Source organism: Phaethon aethereus, assembly GCF_964289735.1.
Source record: "Phaethon aethereus genome assembly, chromosome: 36".
Classification (NCBI taxonomy): Eukaryota; Metazoa; Chordata; class Aves; order Phaethontiformes; family Phaethontidae; genus Phaethon; species Phaethon aethereus.
This window is the reverse complement of record NC_138612.1, coordinates 15,536-39,729: the sequence shown is the minus strand read 5'-3', so window position 1 is coordinate 39,729 and position 24,194 is coordinate 15,536. Positions and strand designations below refer to the sequence as shown.

Below are 24,194 nucleotides of genomic sequence, written 5' to 3'. Positions count from 1 at the left end.
CCCAACCACCCACCCAACCACTCAACCACCCAACCCACCCAACCAACCACGCAACCACCCACTCAACCACCCAACCACTCAACCACCCACCCAATCAACCAACCACCCACCCAATCAACCACCCAACCACCCACCCAATCAACCACACAACCACCCAGCCACTCAACCAGCCACTCAACCATCCCACCACCCAAGCACTCCACCAACCACTCAACCACCCAACCAACCACTCAACCAACCACCCGCCCACCCAACCACTCATCCAGCCACACAGACACCCCCATTTCCACCCATCCCCCTGTCCCCGCCCCCCATGTCCCCTGTCCCCACACCCCCATCCTCCTGTCCCCCATGTCCACATCCTCCATGTCCTCATTCCCCTTGATGTAGTGGGGACGCGGGGACAGAGTCCCACCAGGCTGCAGGAACGTGCCCCCGTTCCCCCACCCCCCGTGACCCCGTTCACCGCGGCCCCACCCACCCGGTCTTGGCAAAGTTGGTCCAGTAGGTCATGACGACGGCGCTGAGCATCACATCGTTCTTGGAGAAGTTGCAGGGGAAGAGGTCGGTGGCGCCCACCATGGGCACCCCGAAGACATAGGGGATCTCGTCCCCATGGGCCGCATCCGCCCACTCGGGCCGCGCGTCTGTCTGGCAGTGGTGGTAGAAGGTGTAGAAGTAGACGGGCGACTGGTACTCGGCGTGGAGCTTGGCCGTGGCCACCGCCGGGGCCACCCATTGGTGGTCAGTGAAGAGGGCCAGCAACGTCTTACGCCTCATCTCCCCGTTGTCCCGGTCGGCCCAATCCGTGTACATGAACTTGATGGTCTCCCGTAGGATGTCCTTCCCCTCGGGGTACCCGTAGAGGTTGTCCACGAAGTTGGAGACAGTGAAGTCGAAGTAGGAGGCGGAGATGCCGTCCTCGCTCTCCAGCGAGTCCTCCACAAACTTCAACCCCTCGCCCTGGTTGACGCCGATGAGGATGTCGTAGTTGAGGAACTCGCCCTGTTGCATCAGGATCTCGGGGTCGTCGGGCACCACGTCGCCGTCCACCACCGGCCCGAAGGCCACGTGGTAGCGGGCGGGTTGGACGTCCTGGTCCACCAAGGCGCGGAAGGGTTGGCGCCGCAGGCACTCCACCGCCGCCCCCGTGTCCGCCCGTTCGCAGCCCACCTTGGCCGCCAGCAGCCGCGTGTACTTCAGCGGCTGGTAGTTCACCGACCAGCTGGAGATGGCCGTCCCGCTCTGCGCGATGGCCTTCTGGAAGAGACCTGAGGGACCCGGGCATCAGCCGGGCTGGGGGGGACGCGGGGACAGCGTCCCACCAAGCTGTACAGACGCAGGGACATGGTGGGGACGCGGGGACGGCGTCCCACCAAGCTGTATGGACGCGGGGACGTGGTGGGGACGTGGTGGGGACGTGGGGACGGCGTCCCACCAGGGGATCCAAGGGGTTCCAGGAGACAATCGGAGTCCACAGGGCAATTCCAGGGGTTCCTGGAGGATTTAGGGTCCCCAGTGTGGTTGGGGGGGGGGTGGGAATGGGGGAAGATACCTTCAGAGTGGTGGGAGAGGATGAGGAGGCTGACGCAGGCGGCGCCGGCGCCAGAGCCAAAGATGGTGATGCGCTGCGGGTCACCCCCGAAGTGCCCCACGTTCTCGTTGAGCCACCGCAGCGCCTGGATCTGGTCCAGGAGCCCGTAGTTGCCCTTCGCCGCCTGGTCCCCCGTGCTCAGGAAGCCTGTGGGGACACGGGGACGTGTGGGGACGTGTGGGGACGTGTGGGGAGACGTCCCCCCCATGGACCAGGTTACCAAAGCAGTAGCCCATGGCATCCCCCGTGTCCCCACGCCCAACCCATGACCCCAGGGATGTTCTCCATGGCGTCCCCCATGTCCCCACGCCCAACCCACGACCCCAGGGATGTTCTCCATGGCGTCCCCCATGTCCCCACGCCCAACCCATGACCCCAGGGATGTTCTCCATGGTGTCCCCCATGTCCCACACCCAACCCATGACCCCAGGGACGTTCTCCATGGCGTCCCCCATGTCCCCCCGCCCAACCCATGACGCTGAGGAGGTTCTCCATGGCGTCCCCCATGTCCCACGCCCAACCCATGACCCCAGAGGCGTTCTCCATGGTGTCCCCCATGTCCTCATGCCCAACCCACGACCCCAGGGACGTTCTCCATGGCGTCCCCCATGTCCCCATGCCCAACCCACGTCCCCCAGGTGGTTCCCCTGACCCCGAGGAGGTCCTCCATGGCGTCCCCACACCCGTCGCATGTCCCCAGGGTTGTCCCCCGTACCGAGGACGCCCAGGCGGTAGTTCATGGTGACGACGATGACGTTGCCGTAGGCCGCCAGGACGCTGCCGTCGAACATGTTGCCCGTCCCCTCCATGTAGGAGCCGCCGTGGAGGAAGAGCATCACCGGCTTCTTCCCGCTGTCCCGGATGTCTGGGGGGGGCGGGGGGCGGGGGGCAGGTCAGGGGCACCCCCAGCTCTGGGCGCTCCCTGGGGACATCCCTGGCACCATGGGGACCCCGCACCATGGGGACCCCCCTGGGGACCCCCACGTCCCCCCTGCGTGTCACTTTGGAGACATCCCCCCCCCCGCCCCCCCCCCGCCCAGTGCTGGGGGGGGGTGTCAGAGGTGACAGCCAGGGTCAGAGGTCACAGGCTGGAGCTTTGGGGGGAGGGGGCAAGGTCAGGAGTTGGGGGTCATGGGGGGGGTGGCCCCCCCCCGGCCTGTTTCCATGGCAACGTGCCCCCCCATCACTTCATTTCTAGGTCACCTCCGTCGCCGTGGCAACGGGTCTCATTAACGCTGCTTTGACGATGATGAGCAAAGGGGGGGGCGGACACACCCCGGCGTCCAGGGTGGGGGTGGGACACGGGGATGGGACTGGGGGGGCCCCGGTGTCCAGGATGGGGGGGGGGGCGGGGAAAGGGGCTTGTTGAAAAAAAAGAAAAAAAACCACCAAAAAAACCACCAAAACACCAAAAAACCAAAAAAATCACCCCCAAACCCCCCGAAAAGAAGCAAAACCAGCAAAAACCAAAAAAACCCAAAAACCACCAAAAAAAGAGAAAAAGAACCAAAACAGGCAGCCAAAAAGGGGGGCGACCCCCCCAAAAGCATGGGGGGGGGAGGGGGGACCCATGGCCCCGGGAAGAAAGAAAGAAAAGGGGGGGGAGGGGGAGGGGTTGGGGGTGGGGTGGGGGAAAAAACCAAAAAAAACCAAAAGAACAAAAAAGAATTTGCCCAAAACCGGAGGAACATGCACCAAAACTACCTGCGTCCGGGGGGGGGCCGCCGGCCGCGCCGTCCTCGCGCTTTTTCGCGAGCAAACCTGGACCAAGGGAAGAAAAGGAGGAAAAATTGGGGGGCCAAAAGGAGCGAAAACGGGGGTGGGGGAGGGTCGAGGGGGGGCGGGGGAAAAGGCAAAAAAAACAATTAAAAAAAAAACCCCAAAACACCTTCCTGCCCCAAAACGGGGGGAGGAGCAGGAAAAAAGCAGCGGGCGGGGGCCCGTAAAATGGGGCAAGAACGGGGGCGGGGGAGGGCCCAAAAATGGGGCCGGGGGTGGCAGACGGAGGGATGGACGGACGGACGGACGGGGGGATGGATGGATGTCGGGATGGACATCGGGCGGGTGGAGCACGTCAGGGTGGTCGTCGGGACGGACGTTGGACGTCGGGACAGACGTTGGACGTCAGGATGGACGTCGGGATGGACGTCGGGACGTAGGGATGGACGTTGGGACAGATGTTGGACGTTGCAATGGACGTCGGGATGGATGTCAGGATGTGGGGATGGACGTTGGGATGGACGGAGGACTTGGGATGGACGTCAGGATGTAGGGTGGATGTTGGGACAGATGATGGACGTTGCGATGGATGTCGGGATGGACATCGGGACGTTGGGATGGATGTTGGGGCGGATGTTGGACATCGGGATGGACATCGGGATGGACGTCGGGATGTAGGGATGGACCTTGGGACGTTGGGATGGACATCAGGATGTAGGGATGGACGTCAGGATGTAAGGGTGGATGTTGGGACAGATGATGGACGTTGCGATGGATGTCGGGATGGACATCAGGACGTTGGGATGGATGTTGGGGTGGATGTTGGACGTCGGGATGGACGTCGGGATGGACAGAGGACGTCAGGATGGACGTCGGGATGTAGGGATGGACGTCGGGACATTGGGATGGATGTCGGGATGGACGTCGAGATGTAGGGATGGACGTCGGGATGTTGGATGGACATCAGGATGTAGAGATGGACGTCGGGACGTCAGGACGGATGTTGGGCGTCGCGATGGGAGGAGGATGTCGGGATGGTGTCATGATGGATGTTGGGATGGGTGGAGGATGTCAGGACAGATGTTGGATGTCGGGATGGACGTCGGGACGGATGTCGGAACAGACGTTGGACGTTGGGATGGATGTCGGGACATCGGGATGGACGTCGGGATGGACGTCAGGACGTAGGATGGACGTTGGATGGACGTCGGGACGGATGTTGGGCATCGTGATGGGAGGAGGACGTCGGGATGGCGTCATGATGAGCGTTGGATGTTGGGATGGGTGGAGGATGTCAGGACAGATGTTGGATGTCGGGATGGACGTCGGGACAGACGTTGGACGTTGTGATGGACGTCGGGACATCGGGATGAACATCGGACGTCGGGACGAACATCGGGACGTCGGGACGTCATCAGACGTTGGGATGGACATTGGGATGGACGTCGGGACGGACGTTGGGATGTAGGGATGGATGTTGGGACGTTGGGATGGACATCGGGATGGACGTTGGGATGGACGTCAAGACGTCGGGACGGACATCGGGACGGGAGGAGGACGTCGGGACGGCGTCATGATGGACGGAGGACGTCGGGACGGGCGGAGGTCGGGACGGACACTGGGATGGACGGAGGACGTCGGGACGGACGTCGGGACGGTGGAGGAGGTCAGGGCGGACGGACGGACGCGGGATGGATGGCGGACGGACGGACGGAGGGGGTGGCGCGGTGGGGGGGCGGGCTCCAGCACAGGGACCCCGTGAGGAGCAGGGCCCGGGGGTCCCCACCCCCCACCCCCCACGGTCCCCAGCCCCGACTTGCCCGATTTTGCCCAAATCTGCCGGTTTTCACCCCACTTCCCAATTTCCCCCTTTTTCCACCCGATTCTGCCCGTTTCCACCGTTTCCCCCCCGGGGCAGGGGTGTGCGGGGGAGGGGCAGGACCCGCCCTCCCCCGTGCCCATTTTCCCTTTTTTCCCCCGTTTTCCTGGATTTTGCCCCGTTGCCCAATTTCCCCCGTTTTCAGCCCCATTTTGGCCATTTCCGCCATTTTCCACCCCGTTTTACCATCCTCGCGTGGTACCAGGAGCTGCGGCGGAGGCCGCACCTCCCCCGCCCCCTTCCCGCCGCACTTTGCCCAAATCCCCAATTTTCTGCCCCGTTTCACGGATTTTCCAACCCCCCCCTCCCCCCTCCCCCAATTTGCCGAAATTCCCCCTTTTTTACCCCGTTTGCCACCCCCCCGGCCGCCGCTCGAATTTGCCCAATTTCCCCCCTTTCCCGCCCTTGCGGGGGTGGGGCCGGCCCCGCCCTTGTGCCACACCCTGACACTCCCCGCGTGGCTCCGCCCACCCCACTCGCTCACGCCCACCCGCGTGGCCACACCCACCCCCTTCTGGCCACGCCCACTCCAGCACCCTCCATAGGGACACAGAGGTCTTCGCCCTCCCCGCCCCACCCCTGTGCCCCGCCCATCCCTACCATCCTCCAATGGGACGCAGAGGCCCTGGTCCTCGCCCTCGCTGCCCCTCCCCTGTGCCCCGCCTGGCCCCGCCCATCCCTACCGTCCTCCAATGGGACATGGAGGCCCCGGTCCTCACCCTCCCCGGCCCCTCCCTGCCCCGCCCCTGTGCCCCACCTGGCCCCGCCCATCCCTACCGTCATCCAATGGGACACGGAGGCCCCGGTCCTCGCCCTCCCCGCCCCTCTCCGCCCCTCCCCTGTGCCCCACCTGGCCCCGCCCATTCCTACCATCCTCCAATGGGATGCAAAAGCCACGGTCCTCGCCCTCCCTGGCCCCTCCCTAGCCCACCCCTGCACCCCACCCGGCCCCGCCCATTCCTACCGTCCTCCAATGGGACGTGAAGGCCACGGTCCTCGCCCTCCCCACCCCTCCCCTGTGCCCTGCCCGGCCCCGCCCATCCCTACCATCCTCCAATGGGACGCGGAGGCTCCGGTCCTTGCCCTCCCCGCCCCTCCCCTGTGCCCCGCCCATCCCTACCGTCCTCCAATGGGACGCGGAGGCCCTGGTCCTTGCCCTCCCCGCCCCTCCCCACCCCACCTCTGCACCCTGCCCGGCCCTGCCCATCCCTCCTGTCCTCCAATGGGACGCGGAGGCCCCGGTCCCTCGCTCTCCCTGCCCCTCCCCTGTGCCCCACCTGGCCCCGCCCATCCCTACCATCATCCAATGGGACGCGGAGGCCCCGGTCCTCGCCCTCCCGCCCCTCCCCGCCCCATTCCTGTGCCGCGCCTGCCCCTCCCGGCCCCACCCGCCCCGCCCGCCCCGCCCCGCCCGCCCCGCCCGCCCCGCCCGCCCCGCCCGCCGTACCGTCCTCGGTGGGGACGTAGAGGTTGAGGTACAGACAGTCCTCGCTCTGCGCCGCCACGTAGGCGCCGGCGGCCTCCAGGTTGTCGCTGAGCCAGAGGGGCAGCATGAGGGGGGGGGGGCCCCCCGCAGGTTCTGGGGGCAGGCGGGGGCGAAGGCGGTGGCGTCCCGCACCCCCCCCCAGGCGGCCGGCGCCTCGGGGGGGGCCCAGCGGCGGGGGCCCAGGGGGGGGGCGGCGTAGGGCACCCCCAGGAAGGCCTGGACGGGCCCCAGCAGCTCGTTGCTGAGGTCGCGGCGAGCCCCCCGCAGCCGCCCGTACTGGGTGGGCACCACCGGGAAACGGGGGTCCGGGGGGGGGGTCCCCGCCCCGGCGGGGGGCGGTTGGGGGGCGCCGGGGGGGGCCCAGAGCGCCAGGGCCAGGGCCAGCGCCAGCGGCGGGGGCGGCATGGCGGGGGCGGGGGGCGGCGGGGGGGGGGGGACGGGGGGGGGCTACGGGGTGCTGGGGGGGGGGAGCGCCATGGCGGGGCTGGGGGGGGGGTCATGGGGGGACACGGGGGTGGGATTGGGGGATGGGGGGCCGGGGGGGAGGTCACGGGGGGGTCACGGGGGGCCCGGGGGGGGGGACGCGGACAGATGGGGGGTGGGGGGGAGGGGCACGTGGCGGGGACAGACAGACGGACGGGGGGGATGGGAAGGGGGGAGGGGGGAGAAGAAGCAGAAGAACCGTCAGTCGGGGGCGCCGACCCCCCCGGGACCCCGCCCCCCCGCGCGACCCCCGCCCCCCCCAGCCCCGTGCCCCGGACCCCCCGCCCCCCCCCCGAACCGCTCCGGGTGTGTGCCCCCCCGCGTTGCCATGGCGACGGAGCCCGGAGCGTCGCCCTGGCAACCGGAGTTCCGGCCGGCACCGCACCTCCCCCCGCGGCCCGGGGACCCCGGGGCTGGGCGGGGGGTCAGGGCCCGGGGGGGGGGCTCAGGGGTCCGGGAGGTGGGGGACACGCGAGCGTCCGGGCTCCCCCCTCCCCCCCAGACGTCCGGCCCCCCCCTCCCCCCAGGCGCCCGGGCCCGCATCCTGCCCCACTTACAGCCCCCTCCCCCGCCGCGGGCCGCCAGGGGCCCCCGGGCCCCCCCACCCCCCGGGGCCTGGTGCGCGCGGCCTCCCCCCTCCCCCCTCCGCCTTTGGGGGCCCGTGGGGGACCCGGGCGGCCCGCTGCCCCCCCCCCATCCTCCCCCCGCACCATCCAGGCGCCCCCCCCCCAATTCCCCCCGCCCCCACCTCCCCGGCATCCCTCCCCTCCCCCTCTCGGCGCGGGGGGAGGGGGCCCCCGGGCGTGGGGGTCGGTGCCTACCGGGGCCGGGGCCGGGCCTAGCGGCGGGGGGGGGGGGGCGGGGGGGCCGGGCCGGGGCCGGGCATGCGGGGGCGGGGCCGGGCCGAGCCGAGCCGGAGCGGCCGCCGCGGTCCCTCCCGCCGGGAGCGGCTGCGGGAACCGGGAGCCGCCTCCGGGGGCGGCGCCGGACCGGGCCGGCCCCCCCCCCCGCCCCCCTTCCCCCCCCGCCCTCGGTACCGCCCGACCGGCCGCTTGGGTCCCCCCGGGGGTGGGGGAGGGGCCCCGGCTGCCTGGGCCCTCTGGAGGGTGGGGGAGGGGGGCACCCGCACCCCGGCCCTCTGCGGGAAGGGGCGGGGGGGGGGGGAAGATGCTACGTAGCACCGCCGAGCCGACAGGGGGCGCTGCGGAGCGGCGCGACCCGACAGTAAATCCCGGGGGGGAGGGGCAGTCGTGGGGGGCGGGGGGCGGGGGGCGGGGTGTCCCCCCGGACACGCGCGGGGCGGGGGGGTCCGAGCGGAGGGTGTCCCCGGTGGCGGCCGCCAGGGGGCGCATTGCCCGCCCTCACCTGCAGCCGGGAGGCGGGACCCGGCGCTGCGCTCCCATTGGCTGTTGCCCGCGCGGAGCGACGCGCCGCTCCGCTAATGGCGAGCGGGGACGGGCGGAGGGGCGGGGCGCTGGGGAGGGGGGTAGGTGGGTGCGCACGTCACCGGGGGGGCGTAGCCGGAAGCGGAAACGCGGAGTCGATGGCGGGAGCGGCGGGAGCGTGGGCGAGGGTCGGGGCCCTCAGCGGCGCCGCCGCCATGGCGGCTGCGGCCTATGGGGCCCACGGTGGGGCCCGCGGGGGGGCGGGGCGGGGGGCGGGGCGACTGACCGTGACTGATCTCCCCTCCCCCCCTGTGCCCCTCCCCCCCCCCCCCCCCCCAGGCTTTCGCCGCAGCGACCGGGACGAGTACCAGAAGGAGGTGAGTGTGGGGAGGGGTTCCGGCACGCCGGGGTCCCTTCCCCCCCCCGTGACACCCCTCCCCCCTCCCCTCCCCCAGCTCTACGAGACGGCGAACCGGTACCACCTGCTGCACAGCCTGGCGCTCCTGGCCGCCCCCCGCTGCCGCCGCCCCGCCCTGGTGCGTGTGTCCCCTCCCCCACCCCGGCGACACCCCCCCCCGCCCCCACTCCCGCCCCCCACTCGCGTCCGTGTCCGTCCCTCCCCCCAGGCCGGGTCCCTGCTCTGCGCCGGGATCGGGCTCTTCTGCCTCCCCCTCTACTACCACGGGCTGAGCGGGGACCCCGGGCTGAACCGCGCCGCCCCCTGGGGGGGACCCTCCTCATCCTGGGCTGGGGCGCCATGGCCTCTGAGCGGCGGGGGGGCCGCGGCCCCACGGCGGATGGACCCACAGGGACCGCGGCCCCACGCCGAACACCCCCCGCGTCGCCCTCCTGGGGGACACGGGCGCCCGCCCCGCCCCCCCGAAGTGCGCACCCTGCCCCTTTAAAAGGCGGAGCTGCCCCAGCAGCCGCCGTCCCTATTGGCCGAGCTCCTGGCCAATGGGAGCGCAGCGCTGCCGGTGTGCCGGGCCCCCGTCGGGGTGTGGCGGTGAAGGCAGCGGCCAATGAGAAAGAGGAGGAATCTGTCTCCTTTTTCTCATTGGCCGTGGCAAGACAAGGGGATGCTGGAGCTTGCTGACGTCATGGCTATTGCTGGGCGACAGCCAGTGGCTGGCTGGCTCCTCCCCCGTCCCTCCCCCGCCATTGGCTGGGTGAGCAGCCAATCAGAGGCACTGAACCAGCAGCATCGCACGGCGGCGGCTGCTGACTGGTTGCGAGGCTGCTCCTCCGTCAACCAATAAATGACCGCGTTTCAGCTCCGCCTCCATGATGTCATCGGGGACCCAGGCGCAGGCCCCGCCCTCAGAATTCCTACAGAAGCCCCTATAACCCCCACCAGCACCTATAGCTCCTTCCCAGCCCCACAGCGGCCCTGTGGGACCCCCCAGCCCCATAGAGCCCCGGCCCAGTCCCACAGCTCCCCTATAGAATCCCCTCAGCCCCACAGGCCACCCCCAGCCCCATAGAGCCCCCCACAGACCCCTTACCCAGCCCCCCCAGCCCCATAGAGCCCCCCACAGACCCCTTACCCAGCCCCACAGATCCCCTATAGAATCCCCTCAGCCCCACAGGCCACCCCCAGCCCCATAGAGCCCCCACAGACCCCTTACCCAGCCCCACAGATCCCCTATAGGAATCCCCTCAGCCCCACAGGCCACCCCCAGCCCCATAGAGCCCCCCACAGACCCCTTACCCAGCCCCACAGATCCCCTATAGAATCCCCTCAGCCCCACAGGCCACCCCAGCCCCATAGAGCCCCCCACAGACCCCTTACCCAGCCCCACAGATCCCCGGGATCTAGCTTCCACCAGCACGACAGATCCCCCTCAGCCCCACAGACCATAGAGCCACCCACAGCCACACAGATCCCTACCTAGCCCCACAGATCCCCCTCTAACTTCCACCAGCACGACAGATCCCCCTCAGCCCCACAGACCCCTCCCAGCCCCATAGAGCCCCTATAGAACCCTCTCTTAACTCCTGCCAGTACAACAGTTCTCCCCCAGCCCCACAGACCCCTTCGCCAGCCCTATAGACTCCCCCCCCCCCGGCCCTGCTACAGGCCCCTGCCCCTCCGCACCCGCCAGCAGTGGGGCTGTGGGGGGTTCTGCCCCATGGGGCCATTTATTGGGGTCGGGAGGGGAGGGGCATGTACAAATGGGGGGTGGGGGCTGTGGGGGGAGGGGCGTATCAAAAGCGGGGGTGGGGGGCGGGGGCACCCCTAGAAGAAGTCGACGTCTTCGGGGCGTCCAGGTCCCGGTACTCGACGATCGCCCGGGGGTCGCCCCGAACCATCCTGGGCGGGGGGGGGCGCAACAGGGATCCCCTCAGTGGGGCTACAACCCCCCAGGGGGTCCCCAGGTCCCCTCCCCCCCCAAATTGAGGTCACTATTGCCCCCCCGACTAACACCATCCCCCCTCAAGTGCCCCCCCTCCCCGAACCTGGGCCTGCCCCACATATGGGACATCTGCCCCCCAACTGCCCCCCCCAAAGGTCCTGTGACCCCCCCCCCAATCCCTATTTCCCCCTCAAAGTGGGTCACGCCCCCCCCCAAGCACGTGCCCTGCCCCGCTGTGGGGCGCAGCGCCCCGCTGTGGGGCGCAGCCCCCCACGCCCCCCTACCTGCTGCGGGGCTTGTTGAGGTACCCCCCGCCCTGGCCCCGGAACGTCTCGTAGTTGCCCCGGCCGGCGGCGTAGGGCCCGGGGGGGTAGGGGGGGCCGCCTGTGGGGGGCGGGGGGGTCAGGGGGGGCCCCGAACCCCCCATCTCCCTCTTCCAGTTACTGCAGCCCTAGCCCGCCCCACCAATCCCTCCCGGACCCCCCCAGCCCCTCCCGGGCCCCCCCAGCTCCGCCCCCCCCCCCCCCCGGGCCCCCCAGCTTCCCCCCCCCCCCCGCCCCCTCCCGAAGTCCCTCAACCTGCCCCAACCCCCTCCTCCAGCCCCCCCCCCGGCCCCCCGGCCCCCCGTACCTCCGTAGCCCAGGATGGGGGGCCGGGGCTGCCCATAGGGCATCATCCCCTGCGGCGTCTGGGGGGGGTATGGCAGCCCCGGGGCCAGGCCTGGGGGGGGAAGAGGGGGGTCAGGGGGGGCCATGGGCTGGGACCCCCCCACACACTGGGGGCACAAGGGGACGGGGGTGTCACTACCCCCGGGGGGGGACAGGGGGCTGTCAGTGACCTCCTCTGGGCTTGGGGGGCACGGGATGGGGGGTGTCCCCAGCCCCGCACGGACCCCCGGGGGGGGGACACGGGGGGGTGTCCCCAGCCCCACACAGACCCCGTGGAGGGATGACACACACGGGGCGGGGGTGTCCCCAGCCCCACACAGACCCCCGGGCGGGGGACACGGGGGTGTCCCCAGCCCCACACAGACCCCCGGGGAGGGGGACACGGGGGGGTGTCCCCAGCCCCACACAGACCCCCGGGCGGGGGACACGGGGGTGTCCCCAGCCCCACACAGACCCCGTGGAGGGATGACACACACGGGGGGGGTGTCCCCAGCCCCACGCAGACCCCCGGGGAGGGGGACACGGGGGGGTGTCCCCAGCCCCACACAGACCCCCGGGGAGGGGGACACGGGGGGGTGTCCCCAGCCCCACACAGACCCCAGGCGGGGATGACACACACAGGGGGTGTCCCCAGCCCCACGCAGACCCCCGGGGGAGCAGAGGGGTCCCGGGGGGGGGTCTCACCCTGGGCGGGGCCCGGGGGGGGCCCCCCCTTGCCGTCGGGCAGCGCGGGGCGCTTGGGGTCCAGCAGGAAGTTGTTGAAGAACAAAACCTCCTTGCGCACGGCGCCCATCTTCTCCCCGTGCTTGTTGAAGATGTGCTTGCGCACGAACTCGGGGCCCTGGGGGGCGCGGGGGGGCGTGGGGGGGGGCACGGGGACCCCGCCCCTCCCCCGTCACATTAACCCCCCCATTCACCCCGATCCCTGTCCGCCCCCCCCCCCGCCCCGTCCCCCGCTTTGAGGTGCGCTGCCACCGCGGGGACGCGGACCCCCGTCCCCACCCCCCGTCCCCTCTCCGGGCTCTGGGGTGTCCCCAATGTCACCCACGTGTCCCTGCTCAGCCCCGGGGTGTCCCCAACGTCCCCCCCCCCCGTGTCCCCACATCCCCCCGTGACCCTGCTCAGCCCCGAGGTGTCCCCAACGTCCCCCCCCCCCGTGTCCCCGCGTCGCCCCCCCATGTCCCTGCTCAGCCCCGGGGTGTCCCCACGTCCCCCGCTGTGACCCTGCTCAGCCCCGCGGTGTCCCCAGTGGCACCCAGCACCCTGACCTTGAACCTGTAGCTGCTGAGGGGACACCACCACTCGTCCCCGCTCAGCCCCGGGGTGTCCCCACGTCCCCCCCATGTCCCCGCTCAGCCCCGGGGTGTCCCCACGTCCCCCCCGCAGCCCTGACCTTGAACTTCTTGCCGCTGAGGGGGCACAGCCACTTGTCCTTGCCCAGCTCCTGGGTGTTGGCGGTGACGAACTTCTCCAGCTCCTGCTCGGGGTCCTTGCGGCCGAGGCGCTGGGCCTCCTCCTCGGGCAGCGCCTCGCGCCCCGCCAGCAGCGGCCCCAGCCGCTCCTCGAAGCCCTTCTGCCACTCCGCCACTGCGGGGGGCGCGGCTGAGGGGCGGGCGGGGGGCCGGGGCACCCGGGGCTGGCGGGGGGCGGGGGGGGGCCGGGGGCACCCGGGGGCTGGCGGGGGGCGGGCGGGGGGCCGGGGGCACCCGGGGCTGGCGGGGGGGGGCCGGGGCACCCAAGGCTTAGGCGGGCCGGGGGCACCCAGGGCTGGCGGGGGGCGGGCGGGGGCCGGGGGCACTCGGGGATTAGGCGGGCCGGGGGCACCCGGGGCTGGTGGGGGGGGGGGGGCCGGGGCTGGAGGGGGGTGGGGGGGGGCCGGGGGCACCCAAGGCTTAGGGGGGCTGGGGGACTCCAGGGCTTGGGGGCCATCCAGAGCTGGGGGGTGGGGTGGGGGGGCCGGGGCCACCCAGGGCTTGGGGGGGTGGAGGATGGGCCTGCGGGCACCCAGGGCTGGGGGGGGGCTGGGGGCACCCAGGGGGGCTGGGGGACCCCAGGGCTTGGGGGGGGGCAGGGAAACCCCAGGGGGACCCAGGGCTTGGGGGAGGGCAGGGGTCTGGGGGACCCCAATGCAAGGAACAGGGGTCTGGGGGACCCCAAGGCGGGGGGCAGGGGTCTGAGGGACCCCAATGCAAGGAACAGGGGTCTGAGGGACCCCAAGGCGGGGGGCAGGGGTCTGGGGGACCCCAGAGCTTTGGGAGGGGCAGGGGAGACCCAGAAGTCTAAGGGCACGCGCACGCTCCGTGGTTTAGGAGGGAGGGGTCCGGGGATACACACACCCCCCCCCCCCCGCCCCGCCCCGGGACCTCCCCTCGCCTCGAGACCCCCAGGCGGGGGGGGGGACCCGCGGGACCTACCCTCGCCGTGGGAGACGCGGTTGGGGGGCAGCGGCCCGCGCACGTGCACGATGCCGCAGCGGTTGGGCATCTCGTCCTCGTTGAGGTACTCGGAGGTGTTGTAGTAGTCGACCGAGTGCACGATGCGCAGGTAGAGCAGCAGCCGGTCCAGCACCTGGCGCGGGGGGCCGGGGGTCAGCGGGGGCCGGGGGGGGCGCCGGGGATGAGGGGGGACCGGGGGGGATTGGGGGTCAAGGATGAGGGGGGATCGGGGGGGATCAGGGGGACTGGGGGTCAGGGGCAGCGGGGACTGCAGGGGGGGCATCAGGATGAGGGGGGCCGGGGGTCAGCGGGGGCCGGGGGGGGCGCCGGGGATGAGGGGGGACCGGGGGGGATTGGGGGTCAAGGATGAGGGGGGATCAGGGGGGATTGGGGGTCAAGGGCAGCGGGGACTGCAGGGGGGGCATCAGGGATGAGGGGGGCCAGGGGTCAGGAGCAGCGGGGGGGCCGGAGGGGCATCAGGGATGAGGGGGGACCAGGGGGGACTGGGGGTCAAGGATGAGGGGGGATCGGGGGTAGCGGGGGGGACCAGAGGGGCATTGGGGATGAGGGGGGACTGGGGGTCAGTGGGGGGGCTGAGGGAGATTGGGGGTCAGGGACAGCAGGGACCGTGGGGGCGGGCAGCGGGGATGAGGGGGGACTGGGGGTCAGCAGGGGGGCATTGGGGGGGATCAGGGGTCAGCAGGGGACTGGGGGGGCATCGGGGTGGATTGGGGGTCAGGGGCAGCAGTGGGACTGGGGCGGGCAGTGGGGAGGACTCGGGGGGGACCAGGGGGCACTGGGGATCAGGGGGATCAAGGGGGAGGTGGGGACCAGCGGGGACACAGGGGGGGACGTTGGGGACACCCCAAGGCTGAGCGAGGATGAGTGGTGGTGTCCCCTCAGCAGCTACAAGTTCAAGGTCAGGGCGCTGGGAGCTGCTGACGGGGACACCCCAGGGCTGAGCAGGGTCACAGGGGGGGGACGTGGGGACACCCCGGGGCTGAGCGGGGACACGAGGATGACACTGGGGACACCCTGGGCTGAGTGGGGACACGAGGGTGACACTGGGGACACCCTGGGGCTGAGTGGGGATGAGTGGTGCTGTCCCCTCAGCAGCTACAAGTTCAAGGTCAGGGCGCTGGGTGCCACTGGGGACAACCTGGGGCTGAGCGGGGTCACAGGCAGGGATGTGGGGACACCCCGGGGCTGAGCGGGACACAGGGGGGGACGTTGGGGACACCCCGGGGCTGAGCGGGGACACAGGGGTGACACTGGGGACACCCCAGGCGGGGACCGCACGGGAACCGTGGGGGACACGGGGACATCAGGGATGGGGGACACGGGGGCGTCGGGGGGACGCGGGGAGGGGGCCGGGGACAGCGGGGGGGTGCCGGTGCCAGGGCCCGGGTCGCCTGGGGGTCCCGGCCGCGCCCCACCTTGAGCAGCTTCTCGTCCCGCTCGACGGTGACCTCGGTGGGGTTGGCCTCGCGGGGCCCCTCCTCGGCGTCGCCGCCGCCGCCGCGCCCCAGCAGCTCCTCCTCCTCCGCGCTCACCTCCTCGATGAGGTAATCCGTGATGTGCTTCAGCACCGGGTTCTGCGACGGCACCGCCTGGGGGCCACCGGCGGGTCGTGAGGCGGCGCGGGGGACCACCGGGGGATCGCCGGGGACAGCGGGGACCAGGAGGAGGACTTCGGGACCACCGGGACCGGGAGAAGGACTTGGGGACCACCGGGGACAGCAGGGACCACCAGGGACCAGGAGAAGGACTCAGGGACCACCAGGGACAGCGGGGACCAGGAGAAGGACTCGGGGACCACCAGGGGACCAGGAGAAGGACTCAGGGACCACCAGGGACAGCGGGGACCAGGAAAAGGACTTGGGGACCACCAGGGACAGCAGGGACCACCAGGGACCAGGAGAAGGACTCAGGGACCACCAGGGACAGCGGGGACCAGGAAAAGGACTTGGGGACCACCGGGACCAGGAGAGACTTGGGGACCACCATGGACAGTGGGGACCAGGAGAAGGACTCAGGGACCACCAGGACCAGGAGGAGGACTTCGGGACCACCAGGACCGGGAGAAGGACTTCAGGACCACCAGGGGACAGCGGGGACCACCGGGACCAGAAGGACTCGGGGACCACCGGGGACAGCAGGGACCAGGAGAAGGGCTCAGGGACCACCGGGGACAGCGGGGACCAGGAGAAGGACTCGGGGACCACCGGGATCAGGAGAAGGACTAAGGGACCACCAGGGATCAGGAGAAGGACTCGGGGACCACCAGGGACAGCGGGGACCACCGGGACCAGGAGAAGGACTCGGGGACCACTGGGGACAGTGGGGACCACCAGGGGACAGCGGGGACCACCGGGACCAGGAGAAGGACTCGGGGACCACCGAGGGACCACGAGGCGGGGTGGGGGGACGCAGAGGAGCCACCCCGCGGGCGAGAGACCCCCCGGATGCGCGCCTGCGCCCCCCGCCCGCCCCCAGCACCCCGCTCACCCCGGCGGCAGCGGCGGCGGCGGCGGCAGCGGGGTCCCCGTCCCCGTCGGGGTTGGGGGGCGCGTCCCCCCGCCCAGAGCCGCTCCCCCCGCCGGGGCGGGGGGTGGGAGCCCCCCAAAGCTGGGCGCGGCCGTCGAGGGCGTGGACCAGGCGGGCGGCCAGCTTGATGTCATTGCGCACGATGGGGCGGTGCTGGGTGATGCCGCTGACGTTGCGCACGCGCCGCGTCAGGTCCCGGTTCACCCCCGGGCTCAGCTCGCAGTCACGCAGCTGGGGGGGGGGGGGCACAATGGGGGGGTGTCAGCACCCCCAAATCTCCCCGCCCCGCACCCCCAACCCCCCCCCCGCACCCCCAACCCGCCCCCCAGCACCCCAACCAGTCCCTCCAGCACCCCCAAACCGCCCACAGCTCCCTCCGCCGTCCCAAAACACGACCAGCTCAGCCCCTCAGCCCCCCCGGCCCCCCCGGAGCCCCCCCTCACCCGGATGTTCTGCAGGCTCCAGCAGATCTCCTTGATGTTGACGCTGCGGTCGAAGGTGACCCAGCCCCGGCGGAAAAACCTGGGCCAGACGCGGCGTGAGCCCCCCCGCTGCGCGCGGGGGGGGGGTCCCCAAATCCCCCCAGGGGTCCCCAAAGCCCCTTCGGAGAGCCGGGGGGGGGGGGGCAGGGCTGGCACCCACCTCCTCTCGGGCTGGGGGTCCGACAGGGCCACGCGCATGAAGCCGGGGTAACGCTTGCAGAGCTGGGGGGAGGACGGGGGCGTGAGGGGGTGTGGGGGGTCCGGACCCCCCCCCACGACCCCCCCCAGCCGCTCACCGCCACGATCTCGGCCTGGGAGATGTTGGGCGCGATGTTGCGCATGAAGAGGGAGCACGTCTTGTGGAGGGGCCGGGGCTTGGGGTCCCCCCCTTCCTTCTCCTTGGCCTTCGGCGCCGCCGACCCCCCCTCTTCCTCGCGAGCCTTCTCCTCCTTCCCCTTCTCCTCTGGGGGGCGAAGGGGGGGTCAGGACGACGCTGCCCTTCCCCCAAGCCCCCCCTGGCCCCCAGCACCCATTGGGTGAGAGTGCTCGTGTCTCCGGAGACCCCAAAGCCCCCGCTGAGCCCAGTGTCCCCCCATAACCCTCCACGTTCCCCCCAGGGACCCCCAACATCCCATTTAGTCCCCCAGGATCTTCAGCGACCCTCAGTGTGTCCCCCAGACACCCCCAGGACCTCCAGGGACCCCCCTAAGGGACTCCACTGTCCCCCCAGGGACCCCTCTAAGGAGCCTGACACCCCCACAGTCCCCACTACCCCCCAGGGACACCCCAGGGACCCCTAAGGACCCCCCTCCAAGGAGCCTGACACCCCCTGGGGACACCCCAGGGACCCCTAAGGACCCCAGGGACCACCCCCGAGGAGCCTGACACCCCCCGGGGACACCCCAGGGACCCCTAAGGACACCAGGGACCACCCCGAGGAGGCTGACACCCCCCGGGGACACCCCAGGGACCCCTAAGGACCCCAGGGACCACTCCTGAGGAGGCTGACACCCCCCGGGGACACCCCAGGGACCCCTAAGGACCCCAGGGACCCCCCCTCGAGGAGCCTGACACCCCCCGGGGACAACCCAGGGACCCCTAAGGACCCCAGGGACTCCTCCCTGAGGAGCCTGACACCCCCCGGGGACAACCCAGGGACCCCTAAGGACCCCAGGGACCCCCCCCGAGGAGCCTGACACCCCCTGGGGACACCCCAGGGACCCCTAAGGACCCCAGGGACTCCCCCCTGAGGAGCCTGACACCCCGGGGACACCCCAGGGATCACCCCTGAGGAGGCTGACACCCCCCGGGGACACCCCAGGGACCCCTAAGGACCCCAGGGACTTCCCCCAAGGAGCCTGACAACCTCCGGGGACACCCCAGGGACACCCCCCCCCCCCCGAGGAGGCCGGCACCCCCCAGAGGCCCCCCGCCCACCTTCCTTGTCCCCCTCGCGGCGGCCGCCCTCGGACTCGCTCTCGGAGTCGCTGGCGCTGCCCTCGTCGTAGCTGTCGTCGCCGCTGCGCTTCCGCTTCCGCTTCTTGCTGGCCTGGGGGGCACGGGAGGGTCGGTGGGGCGGGGCTGAGGGGCGGGGCCTAATGGGGTGGGGCCTGGAGGGCGGGGTTTGGGCAGGGCAGGGGCAGAGAGCCCAAGGAAGGAAGAGGGGCTCGGTGTGAAGGGGCGTGGCCTAAGGGAATGGGGAGGGGTTTGTCACAAAGGGTGGAGCCTAATGGAATGGGGAGGGGCTAACCCCAAGGGGAGGAGCCTAAGGGATCCCGAACAGGTCATCAGAGGACAGGGGAGGGGCTTGTGGGAAAGGGGCGGTTCTTGCCCAAAGAGGAGGAGGAGCTTATTGAAAAAGGGTGGTACTTGCCCAGTGGGGCGGAGCTTGTCAGAAAGGGCGGGGCTTCAGCCCAGTGGAATAAATCTTGGGACTGCCAAGGGGGGTGTGCCCTGTGAAGGGGTGGGGCTTGTGGGGAGGGGTGTGGCCTCTGGCAGGGGGCGTGGCCTACTCACCTTTTTGCCCTCCTTGTCCCCTTCCTCCTCCTTCCGCCCCTTCTCCTTCTCCTCCTCCTCCTCCGGCCCCTTCTTGGCCTTCTCCTCGCCCGGCGTCTCCCCCTCGCCCTGGGGGGTGGAAAGGGTGTCACCGGGGCCCAGGGGGACCCAGGGGAGACCCTGGAGACCAAGGGGACCCCCAGAGAGACCCCACAGGCCACAGGGACCCCAGGAGAGACCGTGGGGACCCCCAGAGAGACCCCACAGGGCCAAGGAGACACCCAAGGAGACCATGGGGACCCCAAGAGATCCCAAAGGACCCAGGAGACCCTCAGAAAGACCCTAAGGTGGGGGGTGGGGGCGTGTCACCCCAGACCTTCTTCCCCTCGTCCTTCTCCTCGCGGTCAGGGGCTTTGCGGTCAGCATCGGGGGTCGCGGCTCCTCCTTCTTGGCCGCTTCGGCTTTCTCCTGCCGCTCTCCTCCTCCTCCTGCTCCAGGATGCGCAGGTCGTTCTCCGTACCCCCCTCCATCTTAATCACCGCTACAAGAACCATCACAAGAAAAAGCGGGTCAGAGGCGGGGGGTGTCACCAAAACTGTGGGTCCGGGCGAGGTTTTGGGGGCATCCGTACCGGCGTCAAGGGTCTTGATGATGGCGGGGGCGCGGTCGATGTCGAGGAGCAGGTTGTCGAACCAGCCGTTGTCCGAGAGGTAGAGGAAGACGTTGAGGCGGTTCCTCAGGGCCGCCTGCGCCTCCTGCTTCCGCTTCCCCGCCTCGTCCGGGTGGTACTTGGAGCGGAACCTGGTTTTGGGGGGCACACACGGGGCGGGGGGAAACGGGGGTGTCAGGGATTGGGGGTACAGCCCTGCCCCCAGCTGGGGGTCCCACTGTGGCAGGGGAGAGGGGATACCCCCCCATCACCCCCCTCGGCCCCATCTGCTTTGGGGAGGGGGAGCGGGGGGACCCCCCGGCTGACTCAGGTGGGGTGGGGCCCCCGTCTGGCACATCTGGGGGGGGGGGACCCCCGTTTCTAGCAGACAGAACCCCCATTTTTTGCAGGTGGGGTATGGGGGACCCTGCCTGTCCTAACTGGGTTACAGGGACCCCCATTTCCCTTCAGTGGGGCACAGGGACCCTCATTCCCCCTGGCTGGGGTACGGGGACCTCGTCTGTCCCAACTGCGGCTGGGGACCCCCATGCCTCTTGGGTGGGGAGCGGGGGCCCCGTTTTCCTCGGCTGGGGTGGGAGGGTCACCCTCTGCCTCAACTGGGGAGCAGGGACCCCCATTTCCCCTCAGCAAGGTACAGGCACACCCCAATTTCCCCGGGTAGGGGGGGACCCCCTCCCTGTGGGGACCCCCATCTTCCCCAGCCAGGGTGGGGGACCCTCTTTTTGCCTTAGCTGGGATGGGGGGGCATTTGTGGGTCCCCCACTTCCCCTGGTCCGGGTGTGGGAACCCCCCCGTGCCATCGCCAGGGTGGGGGGAGCCCTGATTGTACCCTGTAGGGTGCAGAGACCCCCATATCTGCCCCAACTGGGGCGTGTGGACCTCTCTGCCCCAACTGGGGAGCTGGGACCCCCTATGTTCCCCGAATTGGGGCGCAGAGACCCCCTGTGTCCCCAAAACAGGACATGGGGGGCTCCCTATGCCCCATCTGGAGTGCAGGGATCCCCTGTCTGCCCCGATTGGGGCACGGGGACCCCGGTGCCCCCCAACCAGGGTGTGGAGACCCCCCCCGCATACTCCAACTGGGGTTCAGAGACCTCCCTGGCCCCCAACCGGGTCACGGGACCCCCATCCGCCCCCCGCATCAGATCAGGAGACTCCCAAATGTCCTAACTCCGCCCCCCCCCCCCCCCAAGTGTGGGGGGGTCAGTGCCCCCGCCTCGGCCCATTTTGGGGGGGCGCAGATGCCCGGGTGGGGGGCCGGAGCAGCGGCGGCGGCGGTGGTCTGCAGGAGCGGCCCTGGGGAGGGGGGTGGTTTTTAGAGGAGGGGGGGGATGCGGTGGGTCATACATACGCTTGCCACGAGCGTCGCCGTCCGGCCGGGCCCCCGCTTCGGCGATTTGCTAATTATTACAATTACTATTATTTTGTTTTTTAAGCGTCGCTACGTAAAGGAAGTAGTAAACAAAAAAAAAACAAAAAAACAAAAAAACACACAACTACAAAAACGCTAAAAAATATCATAAAAAAAGGCCGAAAAGCACAAAACGGGGGGAGCGGGAGGGTCTCCCCGCTTCTCAGCCTCCGCGGGGGCCGAAAAATAAAACAACAAACGCGCGCGGGCCCTCGCTGGGGCGCCCTGCCTGCTTCCTGCGACTGTTGCTCGCTACCGGTCGCATTGTGCGCGACCCTGAGCCCTCGCTGTCTGCCCGCAGCCCCCCCAAAATCGGGGGGCTCGTTAAGGAATGGGTGTTAACGAGCCCGGCCGCCGGAGACATGGGGGTTAAAGGGCTCTCCAGGCTGGCGGACGTCCGGAGGGAAAACCTCGCTCGCGGCGGGCGCTTCGGAGGAGGGGAGAAAAGGGAATGGTTAACGTCCGCGCGCGCGGGTACGCGAGGGGCCGCTCGAGCCCCCCCAGATCCCGCCCACCCCCTTTCCGTGGGGTTCCCCCCAAATCAAGCCACGGGGGGCGGATGGATTCCCCGCCCTCCCCATCCCAACGCCCCGCTGGTTTAAGGGGGTCGGCCCCGGCGGGGTGGCGGCGGGGGCTTTGGAGGGGGCGGGGGGGGCTATTTTTCGGGGGGCTCCCCCTGACGTACCACTCCTCGTCTTTGTGGGCCAGAAAAAAATCCTGCATCTGCTGGCGGCGGAAATCGAGCTTGTAGTCGTTGTAACGCTTCACGGCCTCCGTCTCGTCCACCGCGTCGTCCAGGGAGAGCAGGAATTCCTTGAAGCTCTTCATCACTGGGGGAGCCATCCCCAGGTCCACCTCCGCGATGTTCCCCAGTCTGCTTGGGGGGACACGCCAGAGTCGGCACCCCCGAGACGGGGACGATCCGGGGGGTGCTCCGGGGTCCTTACAGGGAGGTCTGGAGCCGTTACCGGGCGGTTTGGGGACCTTATGGGGCGTTTTGGGCTGTTACTGGGCTGCTCGGGGACATTCTGGGGCAGTTTGGGGTCCTTGGAGGGCAATCCAGGCTGTTAGGGGGCATCTTAGGGGCATTAGCGGGGGGCTCGAGGGCTCTACCAAGCAGCTCAGTACCATTATGGGGCATTTTAGGCTGTTATTGGGCAGCTCAGGAACGTTGTGGGGCAGTTTGGGTCCATTATGGGGCAGTTTGGGGCACTTGGGGGGTAATCCAGGCCATTACGGGGTGGCTCAATGCCTTTATGCAGCCGTTCAGCACCACTCTAGGACGTTCTGGGCTGTCCTTGGGCAGCTCAGGAACATCATGGGGTGACTTAAAAACGTTATGAGGCAGTCTGGGGGGCTCTCAGCGGGGACCAGGCTCTTTACGGGGGGTCTTGGGCTGCTACTGGGTAGTTTGGGGCTGTTGTGGGGCATTTAAGGCATTTATGGTGTGGTTTGAGGCCCTTACGGGGCGGTTTGGGGCCCCTGGGTGTGGAATTAGGGCTGTTACTGGGCAGCTTGGGCTGTTGAAACCCTTACAAGGTGGTTCAGGGCCATTATAGGGTTGTTCAGACCGGTACCAGTCAGTTTAGAGCCTTATGGAGTATTTTGGGCTGTTACTGGGCAGCTCAAGGACATTACAGGTTGGTCTGGGGACGTTATAGCGGAGCTCGGGGCCGTTAACAGGTAGTTTGGGCTATTACAGGGCGGCGCAGGGCCGTTATGGCGAAACTTGGGGTGTTACAGGGTGACTCAGGGCCATTACTGGGCGGCTCAGGGCCGTTACTGGGCGATTTGGAGCGACAAGCAGGCAGCTGAGGGCCTTACGGGGCGGCTCAAAGCTGCTACGGGGTCGCTTGGGGCCCTTTTGGGGCAGCTTAGACCCCTCACTGGCTAGTTCAGGACATTACAGAGCCACTATGGGGCAGTTCAGAGCTTCGTGGGGTAACTGAGGGCAGTTATGGGGCGGTTCGGGGTGTTACTGGGGCCATTATGGGGCGGCTCAGGGCCTTATAGTCAGAACTGTTATGGGGTGGGGGAGGGCTATTACCGGGTGGTACAGGGGTGCTACGGGGCAGCTTGAGGGTGGGTGGGGACGGGAAGGGGGCTAGGTGCTACAGGCCAAGCTGGGGCCCCCAAAATCTGGGGGTTGTCTTGGGGGAAGAATAGGAGGCCATGAGCACACCGAGGGGGGTGGGCAGCGGATTCGGGGCTCTGGGGGCGAGTGGGGAAGGACTGGGGGGGGGTCAGGTGGGTTTTGGAGCGCTGGGGGGGCACAGCAGGGGTCAGAGTCCTTACCTGGCCTGGATGGGGAGGATGTGGTGCTGCATGACGTGCATTTCGGGGTGCCCCCAGGGTTGGGGGGGGCCGTAGGTGGGGCCGGCGCCCCCCCCGCTGTAGGGCATGTCGTAGCCGCTGTGGTAAGGGTCACCGCTGTGCTCATCCCTGGCGGAGGGCAGAGAGAAACTGGGGTTCAGGGGGGCTGCGGTGGGGTTTGGGGCGGGGGCTGCGGCGGGGTTTGGGGGGCTGTTCGCTCACCAGTCGCGGCGCAGGCGTTTCTGGGGGGGGCTGAGCTCGTGGCGGGGGGGCGAGAAGCGCTCCCGGCGCGTCCGGTCGTAGTCCCGGTACTCGCCCCGGCTGCGGCGTTCCCGCCCGCGGTCCCAGTCCCTGCGGCGGGGAGGAGGGCGACAGGGTTGGGGACCCCCCCAGCCGAGCCGGGGACCCCCCTGGGGGGTGCCGTGTCCCCCCACCCGCCGCCGCGAGCCCCTACCGGTCGCTCCAGTCGTCGCGGCGCCGGTCGTCCCTCTCCCGCGAGCGGTCGTAGTCGCTGCGCTCCCGCCGGAACTTGTCGCGCCGGCGCCGGTCGTACTCGTCGTCGCTGTCCCCCATGGCGCTGCGGGGACGGGGGGGGGGGGGTGGTGAGTGCGGGACCCCCCGCCGGGGTCCTCCGCGATCCCATCAGCCCCGCGAGGCACCCCCACTATCCCAGAATTCCTCGCGGCTCCTCCCACGGCCCCCCCAGACCCCCAGATCCTGGAGTCCTCCACACTCCCTCCCGACCCCGCCAAGACCCCCAATATCCCATC

At 69.9% G+C, this 24,194-nt stretch overlaps 3 protein-coding genes across 3 annotated transcripts; 1 reads left to right on the top strand and 2 right to left on the bottom strand.

Annotated features, from left to right (window-relative positions):
- Nucleotides 1–462: 462 nt before the first annotated feature.
- LOC309414967 (neuroligin-2-like) lies at nt 463–8,513 on the bottom strand (the record flags this gene model as incomplete). Its single annotated transcript, XM_082012349.1, is given in 9 exon segments — nt 463–1,271; nt 1,556–1,741; nt 2,310–2,459; nt 3,299–3,355; nt 6,640–6,765; nt 6,768–7,115; nt 7,118–7,162; nt 7,489–7,605; nt 8,336–8,513. Coding segments are annotated over 9 exon segments (2,016 nt in total).
- A 191-nt stretch (nt 8,514–8,704) lies between these two features.
- Nucleotides 8,705–9,753, top strand: TMEM256 (transmembrane protein 256; the record flags this gene model as incomplete). The annotated part of the gene is given in 5 exon segments (XM_082012348.1): nt 8,705–8,789; nt 8,886–8,923; nt 9,002–9,082; nt 9,173–9,260; nt 9,263–9,753. Coding segments are annotated over 5 exon segments (672 nt in total). The 3' UTR covers nt 9,643–9,753.
- Nucleotides 9,754–10,785: 1,032 nt separating this feature from the next.
- Nucleotides 10,786–23,997, bottom strand: SRRT (serrate, RNA effector molecule; the record flags this gene model as incomplete). The annotated part of the gene is given in 22 exon segments (XM_082012344.1): nt 10,786–10,811; nt 10,814–10,860; nt 11,188–11,287; nt 11,534–11,623; nt 12,256–12,412; nt 12,965–13,158; nt 13,986–14,139; nt 15,443–15,616; nt 16,515–16,784; nt 16,997–17,075; nt 17,196–17,257; nt 17,332–17,498; nt 18,473–18,584; nt 19,052–19,159; nt 19,407–19,456; nt 19,459–19,509; nt 19,512–19,571; nt 19,662–19,831; nt 21,797–21,988; nt 23,407–23,553; nt 23,647–23,775; nt 23,879–23,997. Coding segments are annotated over 22 exon segments (2,658 nt in total).
- Between the last annotated feature and the right edge of the window lie 197 nt (nt 23,998–24,194).